This window comes from Polyodon spathula, chromosome 19, assembly GCF_017654505.1.
Source record: "Polyodon spathula isolate WHYD16114869_AA chromosome 19, ASM1765450v1, whole genome shotgun sequence".
NCBI classification, from domain to species: Eukaryota; Metazoa; Chordata; class Actinopteri; order Acipenseriformes; family Polyodontidae; genus Polyodon; species Polyodon spathula.
In genome coordinates this window covers 10,354,326-10,374,534 of record NC_054552.1, presented here as the reverse complement: position 1 = coordinate 10,374,534, position 20,209 = coordinate 10,354,326, and the positions used below count along the sequence as shown (strand labels likewise).

General features: G+C 38.8%; 2 protein-coding genes across 5 annotated transcripts in view; one reads left to right on the top strand and one right to left on the bottom strand.

Annotated features, from left to right (window-relative positions):
* LOC121294898 (phosphatidylserine synthase 2-like) overlaps window positions 1-10,247 on the top strand; it is a 46,300-nt gene extending 36,053 nt beyond the window's left edge. For 2 of the 4 annotated variants that reach the window (XM_041219070.1, XM_041219069.1), the window contains 2 exons: window positions 2,491-2,676; window positions 8,524-10,247. In XM_041219070.1, the coding sequence (XP_041075004.1) occupies window positions 2,491-2,676; window positions 8,524-8,668 (331 nt within the window). In that variant the 3' untranslated portion in view covers window positions 8,669-10,247. The other 2 variants (XM_041219071.1, XM_041219072.1) reach the window with 2 other exon arrangements.
* A 5,649-nt stretch (window positions 10,248-15,896) lies between these two features.
* Window positions 15,897-20,209, bottom strand: part of LOC121295014 (transient receptor potential cation channel subfamily M member 5-like) — a 67,644-nt gene continuing 63,331 nt past the window's right edge. The window contains exons 25-28 of the mRNA XM_041219283.1: window positions 18,303-18,435; window positions 17,465-17,537; window positions 16,922-17,012; window positions 15,897-16,528 (exon numbers count right to left, since the gene is read on the bottom strand). Of these exons, the coding sequence (XP_041075217.1) occupies window positions 16,419-16,528; window positions 16,922-17,012; window positions 17,465-17,537; window positions 18,303-18,435 (407 nt within the window). The 3' untranslated portion in view covers window positions 15,897-16,418. The remainder of the gene's footprint in view (window positions 16,529-16,921; window positions 17,013-17,464; window positions 17,538-18,302; window positions 18,436-20,209) is intronic.

Genomic DNA, 20,209 nt, shown 5'->3' with positions numbered 1-20,209 from the left:
GGTTAGGTTTGCAGTCCATGTCTGCCCCTGTCGATGTAAACCATCTGGTCCCATCCTCAGTGGTAGACTCTGCTTTTAGTATGTGGTACAGAGGTGGTAATGAGTTAGTTAACACCAGAAGCCCCACGACGGTCATTTTGGCGGATTTTGGTTTTAAAATGTAGTTTTCTCCAGTCGTGTAACACATACGGGGCTGCGCGTTCATGTACCTTTCTGTCCGTATGAAAGCATGAAAGTGCAGAAATAAAGGAGATATATAACATTATACCAAAAATCTCCGGGAGCAGTCACATTGACGGCTACATAGAAAACAATTGTATTTTGATGATACAGAACCGTACTCTACTTTATTATTTTTATTTACCAGTCTGCAATGTGTTTAGCTGTAATAAGATTAGTCTCTACTCTCTACCTGAGTGAATGACTATTGTCATTAAAAACTATTGTTTTTAATCAGCCTTTTGAAAGAGTGGAGCCTGCTTGCCAGCTGCGCTGCTTTGGTCAGTTGATTAGCATCGGGACTAGTGAAAATAAATACCAAAGATCGTGGAGTTTTACTACGCAACAAAATATGGAGTTGATGTTTTGGATCAGATGGCATGGAAGTATTCAGTGAAAGCTGGCTACCGACCGTGGTCTGTTCAGGTGGTTTATAATGTATTGGAACTAGCAGCCGTCAACTCCTGAGTACTTTACAAAGAATGCACACAGAAGAATTTACCAAGGAGAGAATATATTTTACAGTTAGCACAAGAACTTCTGAAGCTGGCAACACCATTGAGAACTGCAAGAGACAAAATGCCAGGTTGGCAAATGCAATAAAAATAAAAACGGACAGCTGTGCCCTGTGCAGAAAGGCGGTGTGGAGAATCTGTGTTGATTGTGAACAGCCTTAGACTCAGGTAAAGGAATATCCTTTTGCTGAAAAAAAGAAAAATAAATTATACTTTTTGTTATAACTTGTGCTGTGAGCTTATGTAAAATGTGTTTTTTTCTAAGTTTTATTTATCTACGTAGTTGATTTTCTTCAGTTGAGTTTCCTCATCTGGTAATAAACCGATTGCTGTTGAAAAGTAAAAAATTTATTGCTGTCATTTCAGTTTTATAAATATGTACAATATGTTGTAAACCGTTGTCTGTTTATATGTTTGTTTATTTACGTGTGTGTGTGTGTGTGTGTGTGTGTGTGTGTGTGTGTGTGTGTGTGTATATATATATATATATATATATATATATATATATATATATATGCTTCGGTTGTTCAGATGTTTGTGGCATACTCGTTAAAAAAAATAAGCAAATTACATCAGACTGTTTGTTTCTCCTTTCAATATAATATTTAGTGTTTTGAATACAGTGAGTATATCTACGGTCCTTCTAGTGTTAAAGATTTATACATTGACAATAATTTTGCATCATTTCACCAGCTTTCCCTAAAATGTAACCTACCACAAACACACTTTTTAGTTACTTGCAAATTTGAAACTGTACAAAATAAAGGGCTCAATTTCCTCCCAAATCCACTATTGATTCCATACTAGAATTCAACCCTGACTGTAGCAGTGTTACATCTAAAATGTATAGCATTATATTGTCTTTACATTGCCCTCCACTGTCTATACTGAAAACTGTGTGGGAACAGGATTTAGAACTCAACCTCACAGATGACATTAAAGAGTTTATTCTTGCCCGTGTGCATTCCTCTTCGGTTTGCTCTCGACATGGGCTCGTTCAATTCAAAGTTTTACATTGCCTCCACTTGTCAAGGGTCAAACAGGCCAAAATGTACCCTGAACTGGATCCAACCACCTTTCAGCCATATGTTCTGGTCTTGCCCAGGTTTGCTTCTTTGTGGACCTCTGTCTTTGAGACTCTCTGTCAAACCTTACAAGTGCCCATTGACCCTAACCCACAAATTGCACTTTTCGTGTGGTACCTAACAATGTTCCCATATCTAGGCTGCAGTCAGACAAAGTGGACTTTGCAACCTTTCTGGCTAAACGTCTGATTTTGTTTGGATGGAAGCAAGCTGCCCAACCTCTTATGTTCATTGGATCAGTGATCTGATGCATTGAAGTTCACACTAAGGGGATGTACTGGAAATTTGTATAAAGCATGACAACCCTTTCTTTCCTATGCTGATAATCTCAGACTGACCTCTCACATAATTTTCCTTTAAAGAAACCAAGCGTGATACTTTCTTTCTCTCTTTCCTTATCTGTCTTCTGTCATATTTAGTGTAACAATTATTTGTTTGTCATTCACCTAACTTGTTAATCTTGTAAAAACCAATAAACAAAGTTTAGAAAGAAAAAAAAAACATTTAATCATACTGTCTCTAAAATTGGCAGCATTGGTTATTACATTCCATTCCATGAACTTAAAGCTAATAAATCGGCTGAATTCAGTGCTGTTGGCTGCATGCTCTGCTTTCCCGATCTGTAAGAAACCCTGCCTGGCTGGTGAATTGCTTTTGTTTCTGTGCTGTAGGAAATTCTATAAGAAGTTGGGACAGCAGGCCTGGATGGTGGCGGCCATCACAGTGACAGAGTTTTTGATTGTGGTGAAATACGACCCCAACACCCTCATGCTGCCCCTCCCCTTCCACGTCACCCAGTGCTGGATTCTGGGAATCCTTGTCATCCTCACCTGGACCATATGGAGGTTCTTTATCCGGTAAGAGCACTGAAACGCATTATTGTAAGAGTTTGCAAATCCGCCGCCACACTTACAACTGTAATATCTCATAAACCATTTCAGCGGGAAACTTTGTGTTATGGATAAATCTAACGACACCCTTTACCCAAGATGGCAACCGTGTTCACGTGACCTGAGCGCTTTTTTTTGTTTTGTTTGTTTCTATATAGAGACACTTTGTGTAATTGTTTAAAAAAATAAATAAATAATAGCTACATTACAAGTGGTATCCGGTGAATATTCCACATTGTCTTAACCCCTAACCATATTAATGACACAGACCAGACAGCGTCTTTCCAAGCTGTGTTCTGTGATGTGACATTTTGGTTTCCAGATTAAACCACTGGAGGTAGTGACTTCATATTTGCATGGTTTTATAAACCCTTCATGCTAAATGCACTGCATGACATTGAACAGAACTCTTTCAGACAGCTGGATATATCAGTGATATATTTTTCACATTTCCAGTTTACTTCATGAATTCACAACATTCGTTCTAATATGACTTGCATAGGTTATGCTGCTGGTGAGTCTTTATTTTTGTTCAGTTTCTAGTTTTAAGTTGAAACTGTCCTTTGTTACACAAACAGCCTTTGTTGTCCCAGTGTGTGGGTAAAAACAAAACCTTACCAAAATGAAGCTTAATGTTGTTTGCACATCACAACAATTGAATAGCATTGTAACTAAAAACAATAAGAAGGGTTTTCTTAATGAATACTTTGCAGTTTTGGAGATTTAAGTATGACAAGAATGTGTCTTCACTGCACTGCTTGAAGAGAAGTATTTTAAGTATTATTTGACTGCCAGCGTATTGAAAGGTTCTGCTGTAGTTGAAGAGAGCTGCACAAATCTTTTGATTTGAAGCATATCAGATTTTACTGAGCCTAAAATTCAATAGAAATGGTTTAATGGTACAGTGGGCTCCACATATAGGAACACTTCCTAAGAGACAACGTCACCTAAGGGGGCACCCTTGTGGTGAAACAGATTTTTCCCATTGTAAATGCTGCGACTAAAGGAACAGGAACTTAAAAGAACACCTTCCTGGTAACCTGAACTTGGTAACTCGTCATCATCAAACTTAAATTTTAAAATGGTTTATTCAGTCTTTTCGAAAGCAACTTGTCATCGCGAGAGTGTCTTGAGGCACACGGATTGGTTTATTAAGTCTTTCCAGATCTGCCTTCATATCATTGACTCATTTTGTATTCTGATTTCCATGAGTGTACCTCATTGCTATAAAATGGCATGTAAACAAAGTCGAAATGCCCCGCTGTTTCTCTTGCTACAAAGCGACTGAACCGGTATCAAACCGACCCGGCGCCGTCCTGGTTATTTTATTACTTGTTTTTGCTTTTAGCACTATATGAGATGTTTTATATTATTTGTGTAATTGTTTAATTACTGTTTTTTGTTGAAAATTAGTTTTTTCTTGTGTCTACACACAGGCCTGTATGTAACGTTGTGCTCAGCCGATGTACTCGCTTCGGTTCTTGTTGCTTTAAACTATTCCAACCACAGTATCTTGATGCCATTTCGGTGAAAGCTTTTTAACATCACCATTGCGAAGGCTGTTAGTTAGTCTTAGTCTTTCTCTAGTCTTTAGTCTTTTCTCAGTCTTGTGTGTGATACTGACTGAGCGGTTTTGGCAGTGGCTTTTAAGATAGGCATCCATGTACGTTGCCATCCGCTGTGATTGCTTACCGGTGAACCCACACCGAACCGGTAACGAGATCACCGACCCACTCCGCTCCCAACCTGCTACTGAACCGAGAGCGAGGTTACTGCACTTGTACAGCAGCTCCTGAGCGGCCAGCCATGGAGACGGACAAAGCTTCATGACCAGCTCAGTCAGGCACAGGAAACTTTATGGCATATCGAGCCTGCAGCTCTGGGTCTGGCACCTGAGCGGCTGCATTTGAGCCACATGGGTTATGGACACCCTGCAGAATGCAGAATGCCAGATCACCAACTACATGTTCCCTTTAAGTAGTACAAGTGGGGTGTTTTCCAGACGTGGTGCCTGCCTCGTGGGTTTGACCCCATTACTTGTCCAGTGGCAGTAATGCTGCAATTTTTGCCAGACATATTTGACGAGGGGAAAGCCCCCTCCATGCTAAAGGTCTATCTGGCAGCTATTTTACCTGGCCATGTCAAAATTGACTCAGTCTTCCCAGGAGCTAAGACAAAGGTTGTGCTCTGTACCAATCCTGCTTTTTTGCCGAAGACTGTCTCGGCATTTCATGTCTACCAATCTGTGGAATTGAAGGCTTTCCATCCACCTCCTTTTCAGTCTGACAGAGTGACAACTCTATACACTCTGTCCAGTGTAACAGGGTGAAGTTACTTAAGTGGGTTGTTGCAGAATAATACTGAGGCAGACACAGAGCATTTGGTGTTGACACGCAACAATGGTAATCCTAGCACCTGATTTAATAAAGAAAACAAAACAAAAATAACTTTTCCTACCAAATGGCGAGCACTAGTCCCACTTCAGGAACCTACTACTCTACACAAACCCTGTCTACACTGTTTGGGATCAACACCCCATAAACTGACCTACTTTTGGAGTCCTGGAGTCCCGGCATTCTCATTCCGGCTCCAGCCTCTTCAGACTGCCTTTTCGGCTGGGCAATGCCTTCATGAGCACTGTCTTAGAGTGTAAGGGTTTCATGTGGTAGTTTTCTCCATGGAGTAGATGCTCTCCTGCTCGATGTAAACACAGCAGCTTTCTGTGCAACATGGCGGTGAAGTCACCTCGAGCTGTGGCGCAGACGCCTTTTGAGCGCTGCACAGCGTCCCAAGGGACACCCTGCAGCCAGCAAGGACTTCCCGATCAACTCTTCATCAGGCGAGCCTACCTGCTCAATTAGTTGCTTAGCAATGTGTCTCCTGTTGTGCCTCCCAGCTGCTTCCATAAAGGCACACATGCACTCAAGAGCCAGCGACAGGATCTCCCCTTTCACAGGGCCCTATCGTATTATATTGAGAGGATGAAAAGTTGGAGGCAATCTGAACTGTTTTTTGCCTGCTAGGGCTTTATTCCAGGGTGCATCTGTCAAGGACATTTGCAGTGCAGTGGTATGGGCTGCTCCCCATACCTTTATTAGGATTTACATTTTAAGGACGGCTTCTCAGTTGATTTTCTCCCTCAATTTTTTAGCCCTAGCTACGGGTTCCAAATGGTAACGTACAAGGCTGCCCTGTTTAGCCTTGTAGTAGTCCGGTCATGCGGCAATCTTGCCTTTGGAACGGCTTGGGTATACTAATCCATTCGGTAATGGTTATTTTTTCATACTTGAAAGGGAATGTTAGGTTATTATCATAACCCAAGTTCCCTGAAATAGAAATGTAACCAATAACCTTCAAGGTCGCTACGTCCATAATTGCAGCAGGCTTGAAGGGAAAATGACGCTGAGATCTGTGCACACAGTCCTTTATACCCTTGGGGGTGGGCATGACTGCGCCACAGGCTCGGCTGAGCAGCTTTCTTATATTGTATTCAGATTTCGGGTCTTTCGGAGGTAAATACCCATTCGATAATGGTTACATTTCTATTCACGGAAACGTTTGACTCTCTTCCCAAATCTGAAGCAGCACCTGTGACTTTGAGTTGCATGCACATCCCAATTGGGACTGTTTCATACTTAATTAGGGGGACAAGAGAAGCTGTGTTATGTTTTTTTTTTTTTTTTGTTGTATGTGCGAGACTTCCACAGTTTACAGTTTTCAGGACCTTGCTTGAGTCCCTAGAAATCAACAGGAGTTTTTTTAGCAACAGAACGTTGTGACAAAACTACTTGTCCAGCAGGGAAAATGTAAAAGTAAAACTTGTTCTCCCTCAAACAAATCTTGCTGTCCCGGGCATCGGCCGATATGAATTGCACACCCCTGGACATACAAGGAGTTGGCAGGAACAGTTATTGAAGGTAAATGAGTATTTCTACAATATATTGTCAGTTTAAAATGAAACTGTACCAAGGCAGGCCAACACGTGTGTGTGTGTGTGAGTGCGCGCAAGTGTATTTAGTCCAGTTCACTATGTTGTCATTCTTTTGCAGCGTGTCATATTTGTAACTTCGAAACTGCAAAAACAATGTGAGAATCGCCATATTAGCTAAATATACATCAAGTTGGTGTCACAACATGATTCTTTTTTTTTACTTTTGAAGTTACAAATATAAAGTGACATTCTCTTCAAGTATTCGTTTAATATTACATTCTGTTTACATTTTGAAATCTGAGTAATTCCCCTAAAGGAATAGCTACACACACATTTTTATTAGGGCTGCAGTCACAGGCAATGCATTTTGATTAATGGCCAGACAAAGAGTTTTTGTAATCTTTATCTAACAATAAAATAGGCCACACACCATTCAGAAGCCTGTTGGGATTATCATGTGATTTTTAGCTGTGCAGTATTTGGAAGGTGTCATGCATGTTTGGCCACTAGGGGGAGATGCACAGATTTCTTGATTTCCAATAGAGACAACAGTTGCCTGTGACTGCCCGAAGTGCTTGTGTATTAAGACATCTGAATAATTGCTGCTGACAGTGGTTACAAGCTTTGTATAGGTTTTTCCCTGCATGTTAGCATGCCCATTAAAGCCTGTCTTGTGTTCTTTCCCCATGTCTTCAGCGGGAATGTACATGTTCAGTGAGGTAGGTCAATCTAGCTTTTTGTTTTTGTGTTTCATGCCTGGCTTGACTTGTCTTGACATTCCTGCACTTTCTGCAGAGATGAAAATAAGGGCATTCAGAATGCTCACATTTTCTTTTCCCATCTTGTGTGTGGAACATTTTTTACTTCTGCTGTTTTGTTATTCATATAATTATATACTGCGTATGCTGTTACTTCTGTGTGTGTACATTCCTTGATCTTGAACTGCTCATTCGATTTTTAAACTTTATTAGGACATTTCAATGCAACTTTGCACAGATATTTAAACGCAGCTATGTTACATATTGGGAACGTAGCTTATTAACTACTTCATGGCACTGACGCTGGGATGAGTTATTGCTGGCTATATCTTTTGCAGTATCATTTGTTTTGAGATTCTGGGCGTAGGTCATAGTGTGTTAAGTTTTCATCGTACTGACAGCTGTAGTTGAAGACTTTGGTGAATGATGAAAACATTTGGAATGTGAGCAAACAAAGTGTAACATTTATCTACTGGAATTGTATGGCCTCCATCCATATCGTTTTCCAGTCTAATTGTTTTTTAATGGTAAATTTGCATTCTAATGTTTGCCACAGCTGCATTTTCTCATGATTTACAGAATGTTAACCCTATGCTGTAACATTTACTGTACAATTGCTTAAGCAACACAAAGGAGATGACAGTTTATCAGCCAAATCTATCTGTAGTTCAACCAGTTGCAGATGTATAATTGCCAATATGCTGTATGTTAATGAAAACATTGTAATTGTATTGTGTATAGGAACGCTGGCTATAGTCAGGCAGGATTTCAGCAGACAATAAGAACACCCCCTCACAGCTCACAAGTGCACCTCCACCCTGACGTGAACACCCCATGTCTGCCATTCGGTCCTGGGCCTCTCTCAAGCAGAGAGCGTGCTGAATTGAAACACTTGTGCCCTCCAGTGGTGAATGGCATGAAGGGCAGTTTCTGTATTCTTCTGCTAAGGGGAGGAAAAGCTGTTACTTGAAATCTGCTTTGCTCAGTTTTTCCTGCTTGCACCTGGGTGAAGATACCTCAATATTTTGAGTTTTTTCACTTTCTTTAGTTTTTTCACTCTGCATGTAAAGGAACAACCAGCTTGGGTTGGTGGAAATTGCTAATCATGTTGTTTTTGTGATGCAGGGACATCACGCTGCGATACAAAGAGACGCGGCAGCAGAAGCAGGAGAGTACGAGTGAGCAAGAGAAACCCCTGAGCAACGGCAGCGAGAATCCGGCAGCGAGAATCCGGCAGAACAGAGAGGGGGCACGGCACAGGAAATCCTGAGGAACACTGGACTCTCTACTGCCACCTTCATAAAGGATTTTAACAATGATATTGAAGACATTTTCTCATTTGCCTCCAGCAGAATGAATCCTAAATATTTTGTTAAAAATCTAAATGGCTGCTGTATCCCATGTACAGTGTAGCACTAATGGTACATCTCTGAGACATTGCAGCACATAGTGTTTTTGTTCATGGTGTAGCCCCTTTTTTTAAAATCTACGTATTAGCCTACTAACTTCACTCCCCTTCATTTTGAACATTTACAACCCAGTAGAGGTCAATTGAAGCCCTCTCCTCCATGTTGGTCCGCATCTATTAATGTCCCCTGTGATTTTCAGTTGAAATTAGAGTTCCACTCCACTGTGCAGTGGTGGGTGGGGGTCTCTTAATGCATGCAGACCAACATGGAGGAGTGTTGATGCTGCGTTCAATAAACTGATTAGACATGACAGGTTGAACAACGATCAGAGGGGAAGTGAAAGGAAGCTTCTCAAACAGAGGTACGTAGATTTTTAAAACTGTGATTTACCACACCTTTAAAACCTGGAATAGATTGAAAGGGGTGATATACTCTGTCTGGCCACTCATTAGAAATACATCTGTTACCTGAACACGTGGGTGAATGGTAGAGCAGTTATTCTGCATACTGGTTCCTTGCTTGTTTTTTTGACGTCCTTGTTGCTAGTGATGTGGATGGTCCAATAGTTTTGGGTGATGTCAACTTGACAACATTCTCAGTTCTTTTTAAAAGATGTTGTTTTCTCTGTTGCCATGCTGCTTCTGACTAGCTCTCAGTTAAGTTAGAATTTTGAGTCTGCATAGCAGCTTGGTATGTAGCTTAAAGATGGTGTTTTTACAATCAGGTTTCTGCTGTTGGCTTTGGTACCACTTTCTGTATTCTTGTTTAGTTCCACTTTTTTATTGATTTGATCAATTTAAAACATGTGGTACCCCACAGCTGGAGCACTGGCAAATGAGCACCTATCAGTGGTTATCCCAGGATTACTCCTAGAAATTAACAGTTGCTGTAACATACTTCTAAAAATCAGGGTATAGGTTGATCAAATCAAGTCATAATATACAGAATGCTGGCCAAATGTTATATAAACTGTATGTATGCAAGCAATCAAATGCCAAATAGGGTGTCTTTTTAATACAGGTAATACAGTACACAATCCGTGCAAATGGTACCGAAGCTAATACAGGATAGGACATTTGATTTTAAAATCATAAGAACTGCACTTATTAGGGAAATTGTGGAGGAAAAAAAATGTGATGGGTTCTAATAAGGTGGCAAGGCAGTGTATATCATTATTGTGTGTGTTTTTAAGGTCTATATAAAGTTAAAAAAAAATGCTTAAGGGCTGTTATGTTTTAGCCTTAAGTATCATTCGCACAGGGTCTAAATTTACTGGGAATTATTTAACCATGAATTATCTAAATGAAGAAATTGTACCATTTCTGAATTCAGGTAGGGACTGGAGTGTATTATGGCGTGATTTCTTCTACTGTAGGTCATGCTGTGAACTAAAAAAAAAACAAACAAACATTGATTTCAAATAATATAATCAATAATAATTTATTAAATTATAAAACTACGGTCTATCTACGATTCAACCACCACCACCACCACCCCACCCCCACAGGGGGTTAATTTAAAGGTAAACACTAACACTTTAAAGGGAAAGTGATATTGTTTTGGTGAAATCTCTTTCAACTATTAAGTAATGTCTTAAATTATGTTAAATGCAATAATTTATTTTCAGGTAAGCTAGGATTTTATTTTGTATTTGTTACAAATTCTAAATCAGCACTGCAGTAATCTAACCCCTAAGAATGTGAAGTGCGCTGCAGTATTAATTATCTCCTTGTTGTTTTCAAATAGAATAACAGCTTACTTAGAACGATACAAGTTAAAGTCCAGATTGCACTTAAAAAGGATTCAAAAGGCATTCAATAAAGATTATTTATGTTCTAGAAATGGATGCCAAAATTATTCTTTTGACATGTAAAAGCAAAATAGTATTCAAATGAATGCATTTATAACGATAAATATGTTAATCCATACTTAACATATAGTACATGCAATTTGATTGTATATCCAAAAATGGCAAAAGAATGCAATCGCTGGAATGGTTTGGTGAATGCTGCTGCCTGTTAAGATCAATAAAAACAGATCTTGCTGTATGTCATGTCACAGACAGCCTATTAAAGGAGGATTTGAGGATTTGCCTCTTATAGCAGAATCTGTTCCTCCTTTTTATACAACTTTATATATAATATTATATGTTTGGTTTCCCCACAACGTCAACAATTACAGGTTATAAATGACTTTCATGATTTTATGTTGATTTTAATGTTTTTAAAATTGGACATAGCTTGGGGTTAGATTTTATTTAAACACCTTTTGAAACAAATTTTTTTTTTTATGGATTATCAGTTACATACTGTATACCTTACTAGACTTACAACCGTATTTAAAGGACTACCATCTAATCAATTGGTAGATATTGCCTTGAATGCTCAGTTTGTCTTGAAATAAACACTCTACATTAAAATATTTTTGTAGTACAGCCAACAAGAGATTCTTAATCATTTGCTTTATTTCACAAGGAATTTTTTTCAGTTTGTCCCATGCTTTACCTGCATGTTTTACCTGCAGGAATGATCAGGTGCCTACAGCCAATCGCTGTGTCTCCTTATGAGTCGCATGCTTTTTGATTTTTAAAAATTATCTTCTGCTACAAAAAAAGATATAACTGTGCTTTTCATAACCAATAATTAAAGGCAAACCTGTAGTAAAATTCACATATGTGGTAAGATTTATTAAATAAATGTGTCGGCTTTAATTAACACGTACAAGCTGTGCTCTGCTGTAAAACCAAGAGATTTGAAGTGACTGTACCTTCTAGAACGGGATACAAAATAGAAATGTGGAAGTAAAAAAGTACCTATTAAAAGTTATACTTTTAATTCTTGGGAAATTAATACAACTTTATTATACTAACATTTTTTTTTAGTTTTTTTTTATTTTTATGAAATGATTTTCCTAAAATAATCAAATGCCTGATACAAACTCCTGGAAAGGCTGTGCTCAAACTAGAACAAGCATGTATGTAGATATAAATAGGCTGCTAGAGTGCTAAACTAAAGATCAAATAGTTTTCCATAGATAGCAGTCTGTTCTGGATAGTAAGGTGCTACATATTCTTTTAAAAGAAATAATTTTAATGATGTATAGCAAACCTGAGGTATAGTCGTTTTGAAATTCTTAGGGTATAGGCCCTTTTAAATTAATCGAAACTGCTTGACTTCATCAGATTTAAAGAATGTATTACACACTACACAGCTGGAATCTAAGATTACAGTTATATAGGTATGTCATATTTATTATACCAGGATACCAAAATATTTGCAATACAGAAGTATTTCAGCTTTCATGCAGCCGCAAAGACACCTTGTTAAGTGGGATTAAATGGAAAACATACAACTGAACTTTTTGTGTGTCAAAATATCAAGCCATTCCTATCAGTATGTAACCTTGGAGTTGAGCTAGCTGTCAGGCATTTTACAGCATTCAGGAATTATCCTGTATTTTATCAACTGGATCAACTACCTATCTTTGGTTATCCCAGGATAATCCTTAAAAATAAGTTGTTGAAGCCATCCAAATTCTCTAAAATGCTGTAACAAAATCCAGCTGTGGTTTATCCCGGTATAAGCTGATCTAATCGGTGTGAGGTAAGAACCTTGCTTTCTAACATTAGTCAAACTCACATTCTTGGTTTACTTGCATGATGGCTTCAATTATTCAACTTGTACCAAAAATGAGTGAAGTCCAGCAAGCCTAGTTATTGATGTGTAATGCTGCGTCCATTCTCATTTTGAGAACAAATACTTCTACACGTCTCGTGGTTCATCTCATAACTTTCCAACTTTTTATATTGTCTAATTTAATTTACGTATGACTGGATTTATTTTTTCATTTACTAAATATTTTATAGCAAACCACAAGCATGGGGAGGGTAGTAGCTGTATATAAAGTTGCATCTCGGTGCTTAAAGTTAAATACAGTACCCTTGGCATTCATGATGATATAAATAGCTGTGTCCAAAATATATATTCTTTTTTTTCTGGGTTCAGTTCTGTTTTAACTGCTGTGAAGGGTGTAGTTCTCTGAAAAGTATTGTGAATAATCTAGATCTGTCTGCCTATCCTCAATATTATGTATCAGGTAATGTTACACGTTCTATGAATATGATATTGTTGTTTGAAATGCCAGTCTGCCTCGTTTGATGTAACTTAGGAAATGCAATATGCCATGTTTACTGTTGAATGTAATCTGAGTCAATTTAAATTGTACAGGCCCAGGGCATTTTTAGCTGACGAATCTACTTGGATGTAGCTTTATCAAACAATAATTTGAAATGCATTTAATATCTGTTGGAACTTTTCTGACTTGATCTACCAATAGGCTGTAGTTACTTGTATTTCAGGGCCTTAGATAAAACCTGAGAAAGCATAGCAGACAAGCGCTTTATCCAGACACTAGTTGAAACGTTTGTCTTCTTGACTTTACCTTAATATTCAGGTGTCTACTTGTGCTTTCTAAAGAAAGTCAATCTCATATAACTTCAGACACCCTTGTCTGTCTTTAAAAATGGCCCTTTCCTAACCTTTTTAGACTGACTCACAAGTAAATGAACAAAGTCCACTTTTAGCGTCAAAACTGTATGAAAGTATCTATTAACAAAAAAAAAAAAACTGTTCTTTTAGATTTGGTAAGCTTACCAATGCCGCACAAGAGGACTCAAATGTCAAAGATTTTGAGCATCATAGATATCTGGTGCATGCTCCCTCCTGCAGCAATGTTGGTGCACTGATTTTAAATGAAACTCAAAAACGACCAAAACTGCAGCACTTTTAAGTTGGTGCATTACCCTCAAGTAATCTGTCATTGAGAAGCAAATCTGAACCTCATGTGTTTTTCCATCAGTAATATATTCAGTTTTCTTCCGGTCTCGAAGTGTTGACGGTTCCCTAAATAGCTACTTTATTTTAGGAAATGCTGCAGTAGCACAGTGGTGAAATGGAGTTAAACTAATACGTAAAAAAGATAACTAAGATGCAAATGACTAACAACATGTTGACCTGTTTTTGTTCATTTTTTTGATGTTGAGTTAATAAACAAACAGTTTCTACTTGTTTCAAACTTTGTTTTTTTTTTTTTTTTTTTTTATATCTCCAGATACAGACTGTGACACCTGCTCAATATAGAATGTATAGGTGAATCGGGGTCCTTTGTTTTTCTGTGAGCAAGTAGCTTTGCATATTTTTTTCACCTGCCCTCTTACCTTTTATGATGTTTGCAGTTACATTGAGTGGTACAAATTGCAATTACTCTAATACTGTGCTTTTTATTATTCAATGTTATCTGACTGAGCCTAAGAGCTGCTAGATCAGACAAATTGTCTTTTAAAGGGTAATGAACCATCTAGAGATCTGCTACTTTGGACACAAGTTTCCTTTAGTTTGCCTGACAGTACATTAGTGTGCACTAGAGGGTGTTGGCGCCTACACAATATGTATAGCTGAGAATGATTGCGAACCTCCTGAAAAGGTAAAGGAGAGAGTGTGAAGCTCTTTACTCTTAAAACGGTAATAATCCTGGTGATTTTCAAGTCCCTTTTTGTGTAAATCGTGCATTCTGGTGCTGTTCATGCTAGATCTAATGGGGTTTTGCAATGGTTACTGCCAAGACAGGTCTCCAATTCAATGCTGTGCCAGTCCTGACCGTCACTATTCTACTGGGGTAAAACGAAGAACAAATATCCCGCCCAGTCATTTGTGCATTGGTAGTAATTGGATAACATTTAAGGATGCCACTAAACTTGTGGAATGTATTGATTATTGACTGTTTTTGAAGTTCAGCAAGATTAACCTAAATTAATAGTCTGAGTTGTTTTATTTCTGATTTGGTACCTTCATTGGGCATGTTTTTCCTTTCTGGGTTAACAGCTTTAAGAATGGAGGCCATTATTTATTCAGGGATTTTTAAGAGTAAGTAGCAGGGTTCCCAAAAACTTAACGTTCAAAAGCCAAGTGCAGGAATTGTTGTACATTGTAAATGTTGTTCGCCATTTAAATTACTGGACTAAACATTTACTGTATATTTACCCGGACATTTCCACTATGGTGACTGCCAAGTCTTGCAGATAACATTACGGATTCATTTGTTTGCCAAGACAAATCCAAAAGAATAGTGCCAGGTAGCCACCTAACTTTACTGGTTGAAAAACAAACACAAGCAGTCAATTACAGCAAGTGCAGTCAGCTGTGCCAGAGGAAAAACTGGGTCTCACCCAGTCCATAGTTGCTAAGCTCTTTTAATTTGGACCTTGTGACATGAGAGTCAATGAATGAAGATATCACATGGAGAGAGAAACACATACAGGTGAGTAACTTAAGCTTATCTTGATATTTGCACTGATACTGTGAACAGTCCTAACGTTGGGTAACATTTTCATATTCAACGCTATTCAACGCTATAATGTAATGGATATTTTTTTCACACTGCTAAACAGATGCAGGACTATATATAAGGACAGGACTTCATTGATTTCAGCTGTATTTTGTACACATAATTGTTATATAAACACAATACTCCATGAGTGTTCAAGGAGTGCTGTGAACTCATGAAGATGGGTGTAAGCAACCCAATCAATCCTTAAACTACAGTACTCCATGAAGGTTATCCTCTATATATTTGAAGACCTTTATCAACAAAAAGTGTTACTCTTCATTTATTTGCTTGGTAAAATAAAAACTGTCTAATGTTAAAGGGGAATTTTTGAAAATGGGTTGTGATTACCATGAGTATAATAACCTAAAAATATTGAGCAGTAATTGGAGACACATTGTACAGTACATGAAGCACCATTCACAAACACTCGTATTTAGTGTACATCTTCATATTAATAAAATATTCAATAAAAAAATAAATAACAATCAAACCTGTTACTTATCATTCTCATAAATTTACAAACTTTGCATATCTTTCTGAAGTAAACATTTTACATTTCTCTAGTGAAAACTGTTTAATAGTATAACTGGTAAACTGATGCATGTTGCAATAAATGCATTATCTTACTGTTCATTATAAACGTGTTTTAAATTTTCATTGTTATAGCCCATGAGACAAATGACAGAATTATGTTTTAAACATTGGGTGATATGATAGATAACAGACTGTGCTTCATTCCAATCAAGTCAATTCACTGTTCGCCTCTTTCAACAATATCATCTTTTAATATTTATCTTTTAAATAATATGTATCTCACAAAGCTAAACATACTGAAGACTGAAGTGGTTTTAATTGTGCTTGCATAAAAAATGGAAAAAAGCTTAAAAATAATCCAAATTGTACAACTGGGCCTACAGAGGATTGTGGTGTTAGGGAAAAGCTTTCAGAAATGTACCCATTGGTACTGTGCTGTAGTTACAATAAAGGTGAAACCACTTCCATAATAAACGCTTTTTTTCTGGACATCACTGGTATGTAGAATCCCATCTGACAGACCCTTGTTTGTTGGTTAAATTGCAGGCTTCCACAAAACTACATTAAAACTACGTTTATTTTTAGTTACTACACTTATTTTTAGTTACTACACTTCTTAATAACTGACCCGTGTTTTTAATTCTTCAGTGCAAATGTGTTTCATTGGTCCCTTGTTTAGTTTGTATTACAAAGTCAGTCATCCATGTACTTCAAGTCAGTCATCAAAATGTCTGTCCTTCTGGCAATGCTCTCCTCCTCAGCCATAGACCTCTGCTGCTTCTTTGAACCGCTCACCATGGAACCTACAAGAGAACAGGTTCATTCTACATGACACATGCATGTGCCGCCTCCGTGATTATGCAGCACTCTGTTGAGTAGGAGTATAAAGTTTTATTATATCATGATAGCTATTGCTGTAGATCAGGGAGCATTCAATGAGACCTCTGCTATCTGTCCATTGGCACCAAATATTAAGCTCCACCTCCGCTTACATCATCAACAAAGCTAACCAGAACTAAGATGATGTCTAAATATTTATTGGTCACTATACAGCATTTGTTATGTGATGTACATATTTTGAAAATAGCACTTGAATTCACTTATACTTTGTCTGCTCTCCATTTTACCAAGTTTTCCTCCTTCACAAAGTGCTTGTAATGTATAACCTATTGACTTTTCTGCAAGAAGGGTCTTACTTGAGTGTTTTGGAGCTGCTCTGTTACACTTGAGGCTGCTCTGTGTGAAACAGTCTGTGAGCCAGGAAAGCACGTCACTGCAGTACTTCATCTGCAGCACAACAAACAAGACATGCACAGGTTACATTCCTCAGGAGGTTCCACTGTCTGAGGCCATGTTTTTAAAGGTGTGCTAGCCAAGGTTTTAAAATCCATTTCATATGTTGAGCTGTTAATTCAGTATGTACAGACTAACTTGCTTCAGTGTGTAGGTCACATGGTCAATCCTTTAATCTATTGTGCATATTATTAAAGTATATAAAAAAAAAAAAAAAAAAAAAAAAAAAAAAAAAGCAGAGAACCAAAGATCTTTAACCTAACAAAAACGAACAGGTTTCTTCTTAAAGGCTGCATCTCCATGTTGCATGTTGGTTTCAGGCATGCTGGACAAGATAGCATATTTGAGAGGGCTGATTAGTTGATGCTTGGTTATTAGGCGCTTGTAAGACTATTGCACCTCACAAATTACATGCGAGCTAGCTGTATCATTGGTAACCCCCTCACCTGCGTCTCAACAGTCACTAGTCGTTTTTCTTGCTCCTGAAATCCTCCAATAATCTTTAAAAGCGAATCCACCCTAGACATTCAAAAAGCAACAACATTTTATCATTAAATGAATACTTAATACAATGCATTTCTCTTTCTGCACTTGTGGGCATTTGGTATGTTTATTACAGTCACCAGAATATACTTGTACCTGTGGGGCAGGTAGTTCTGAGAACAACTTATTGCACTTGGGATGCACACCAGTAATTAATAAAAGACTTTCAATGGGAAATACCTAACAACTTATAACCACTGCTTATTTATTTCACCCTGAAACTGAGTGTTTGTTAGGTATTTCCCATTGAAAGTCTTTTATTAATTACTGGTGTGCATCCCAAGTGCACCACTAGTGGTCACTTTTATACTGGCCTCACTACAGATATTGCCCAGGTTTGCTCAGTTAAGTACAGCGTGCTGGTGACTTTATTAAACTTGTCAAATAGGAGCTCAGTCACAGTAATAAACAATCATTAAGAACACATTTGTGCAACAATAAACAAAGTGTAACATCTCCTGATGACAATTATTTTTATAGTTGTAATTATGAAATGTTTTATTTCTTAAGAATTGCTGGATAACTGACTGCAGCTACAAGTAATGACCACAATTAACTGCTATATTCAGGGCTTCAAGAAACCCAGCTATATTTATTATACATTTTACTTATTTATTAAGAATATTTTTTTCACAGCATAACCCTTTCATATAATTTTATGTGTGTACGAAGGTAACACACACTGTAGACCCACTCCCATTTCAGGTAATTGGAAAGGGAAAGGTGCAGTGCAGTACGTACTTGTGAGAGGTTTTCTTCAGTCTCTCCTCACTGCTCTCTCTCTTCTCTTTCTCCAAATTTGCAAGGTAGTTCTCCTTCTGAACTGTTTCCCAGGTCATAAGCTTCTGATCAAGACCTTCTGGAAAGTCTCGCTCTTCAAAAATCAGAAATTCAGTAAAATAACTGTTTGTAATCTGAATTTAACAGCCATGTTAATGAAACGGTAGGTTATTATCATAACCCTGGTTCCCTGAAATAAAAATGTAACCATTACCTAATGGGATATGATTTATAGCCCAAATTACATGAGCGCTTATATAAAAGCTGCTGCTTTTAAGCGCCCCTTATGCATCAGACGTCGTTTCTACTCCCAGGAGATAAATATGACACAAGGCTCAGCGCCATTTTCTTTTCAGACCTGCTGTGTTGGAGCGAACACAGCGTCCTTGAAGGTAATGGTTACATTTCTATTTCAGGGAACCAGGGTTATGATAAGTATGAAATGCAACCATTACCTAATGGGATAGAATACCCAACCCGTTGCAAGTGAAGGACTTGCAGCACTGGCAGACGTGCTAAAAAGGAAGATAAACTGCCTTTAGCATTCTGGCCGAGGACCGATGAGGATCCATGGCATATATTCCACAGCACAGTGAGGGAGAGTCTTCATGCAGTGTATATGCAGCAAGGCAACACAGAGTAACTGCCCCAGGTCTTAAAGTGGAACATAATAAAAAATGTGTTAAAAAGCAGAATGAGTGGCTGCTCTTAACACTCTGGTCCCAAAACCAAGGTTCTGCTGATCTATGACATTCAGTTTGTAGAACCTGGTAAAAATAGTAGGCGTGGCCCAATGCTGCAGCAATGCAAATGTCTGGGACAGATAGGCTCAAATGGTGGTTTTGTAAGCACATCCAGCACTGCATTAAGTCACCAGTGAGGGATAAGGCCCTTTCTAGGGAGTCTTAACCTCTGAGCACCCTTCAAAAGCTGTCCCGCAAGGAAGAGTCACTTTTAATTTGGCAAGCTGAGATAGCTGCCAGGTGGACCTTAAGTGTGGAGGGAGATTTCCCTTCATCAAAAAGGTCAGGCAAAACTTGTAGTCTATCTACCTTGAGACAAGTCGTGGGGTCCAGTTCACATGACTGACATGTCAGGAATATACCCCATTGAAAGCCATAGTGGGAGCATCCTCAAGCATCTCAATAACTGTCAGATAACCCGAAACAGCTCAAATGTCTCCACGCAGGGGCCAGACCCAAAGCTGTAGAGCTATTGGATCTGGGTGCCACAGAGTCCCCCACGCCTGGCTCAGCAGGTCGCGATGGACTGGCAGCTCCCATGGCTGACCGAACAGGAGCTGTGCCAGTGACAAGAACCATGTTCTCCTGGGCCACTTTGGGGCTACTAAGAGCACCTGGGCCCAATTTTGCCTGATCTTCTCCATGCACAGTGGAAACAGTGGCAATGGTGGGAAAGCACAGAGCACAGTCCTGGGCCAGCATTTCTATGCCAAGCGAGTGACAGCTCTCCACTAGGGAATACTAGTGGTGACAATGGGTGGACTCCTGGGTCGCAAAGAGATCTATCTGTGCACACCTGAACCTCTCCCAGATGAGATTCACAACCTCTGAGTGAAGTCACCATTCCGAACTGTGGGGGGGCCCCCCTCTGGAGATGAGGTCCTCCGCCCAGTTCCTCACCCCTGGCAGGTGAACTACTTTTACTGAAAGCAAGTGGTCGTGAGCCCATACCAAAGGCTGCCGGGCAACACGATTGAGACTGAGAGACCGGGGACCCCCCTGGTGGTTGATATAAGCCACCACTGTGAAGTTGTCTGTACATACCAGCACATGTCTCCCTTGCACCACTGGTAAAAATTGCTGCAGGGCCAGATGAACTGCCCGCAACTCCAAAACAGTTATGTG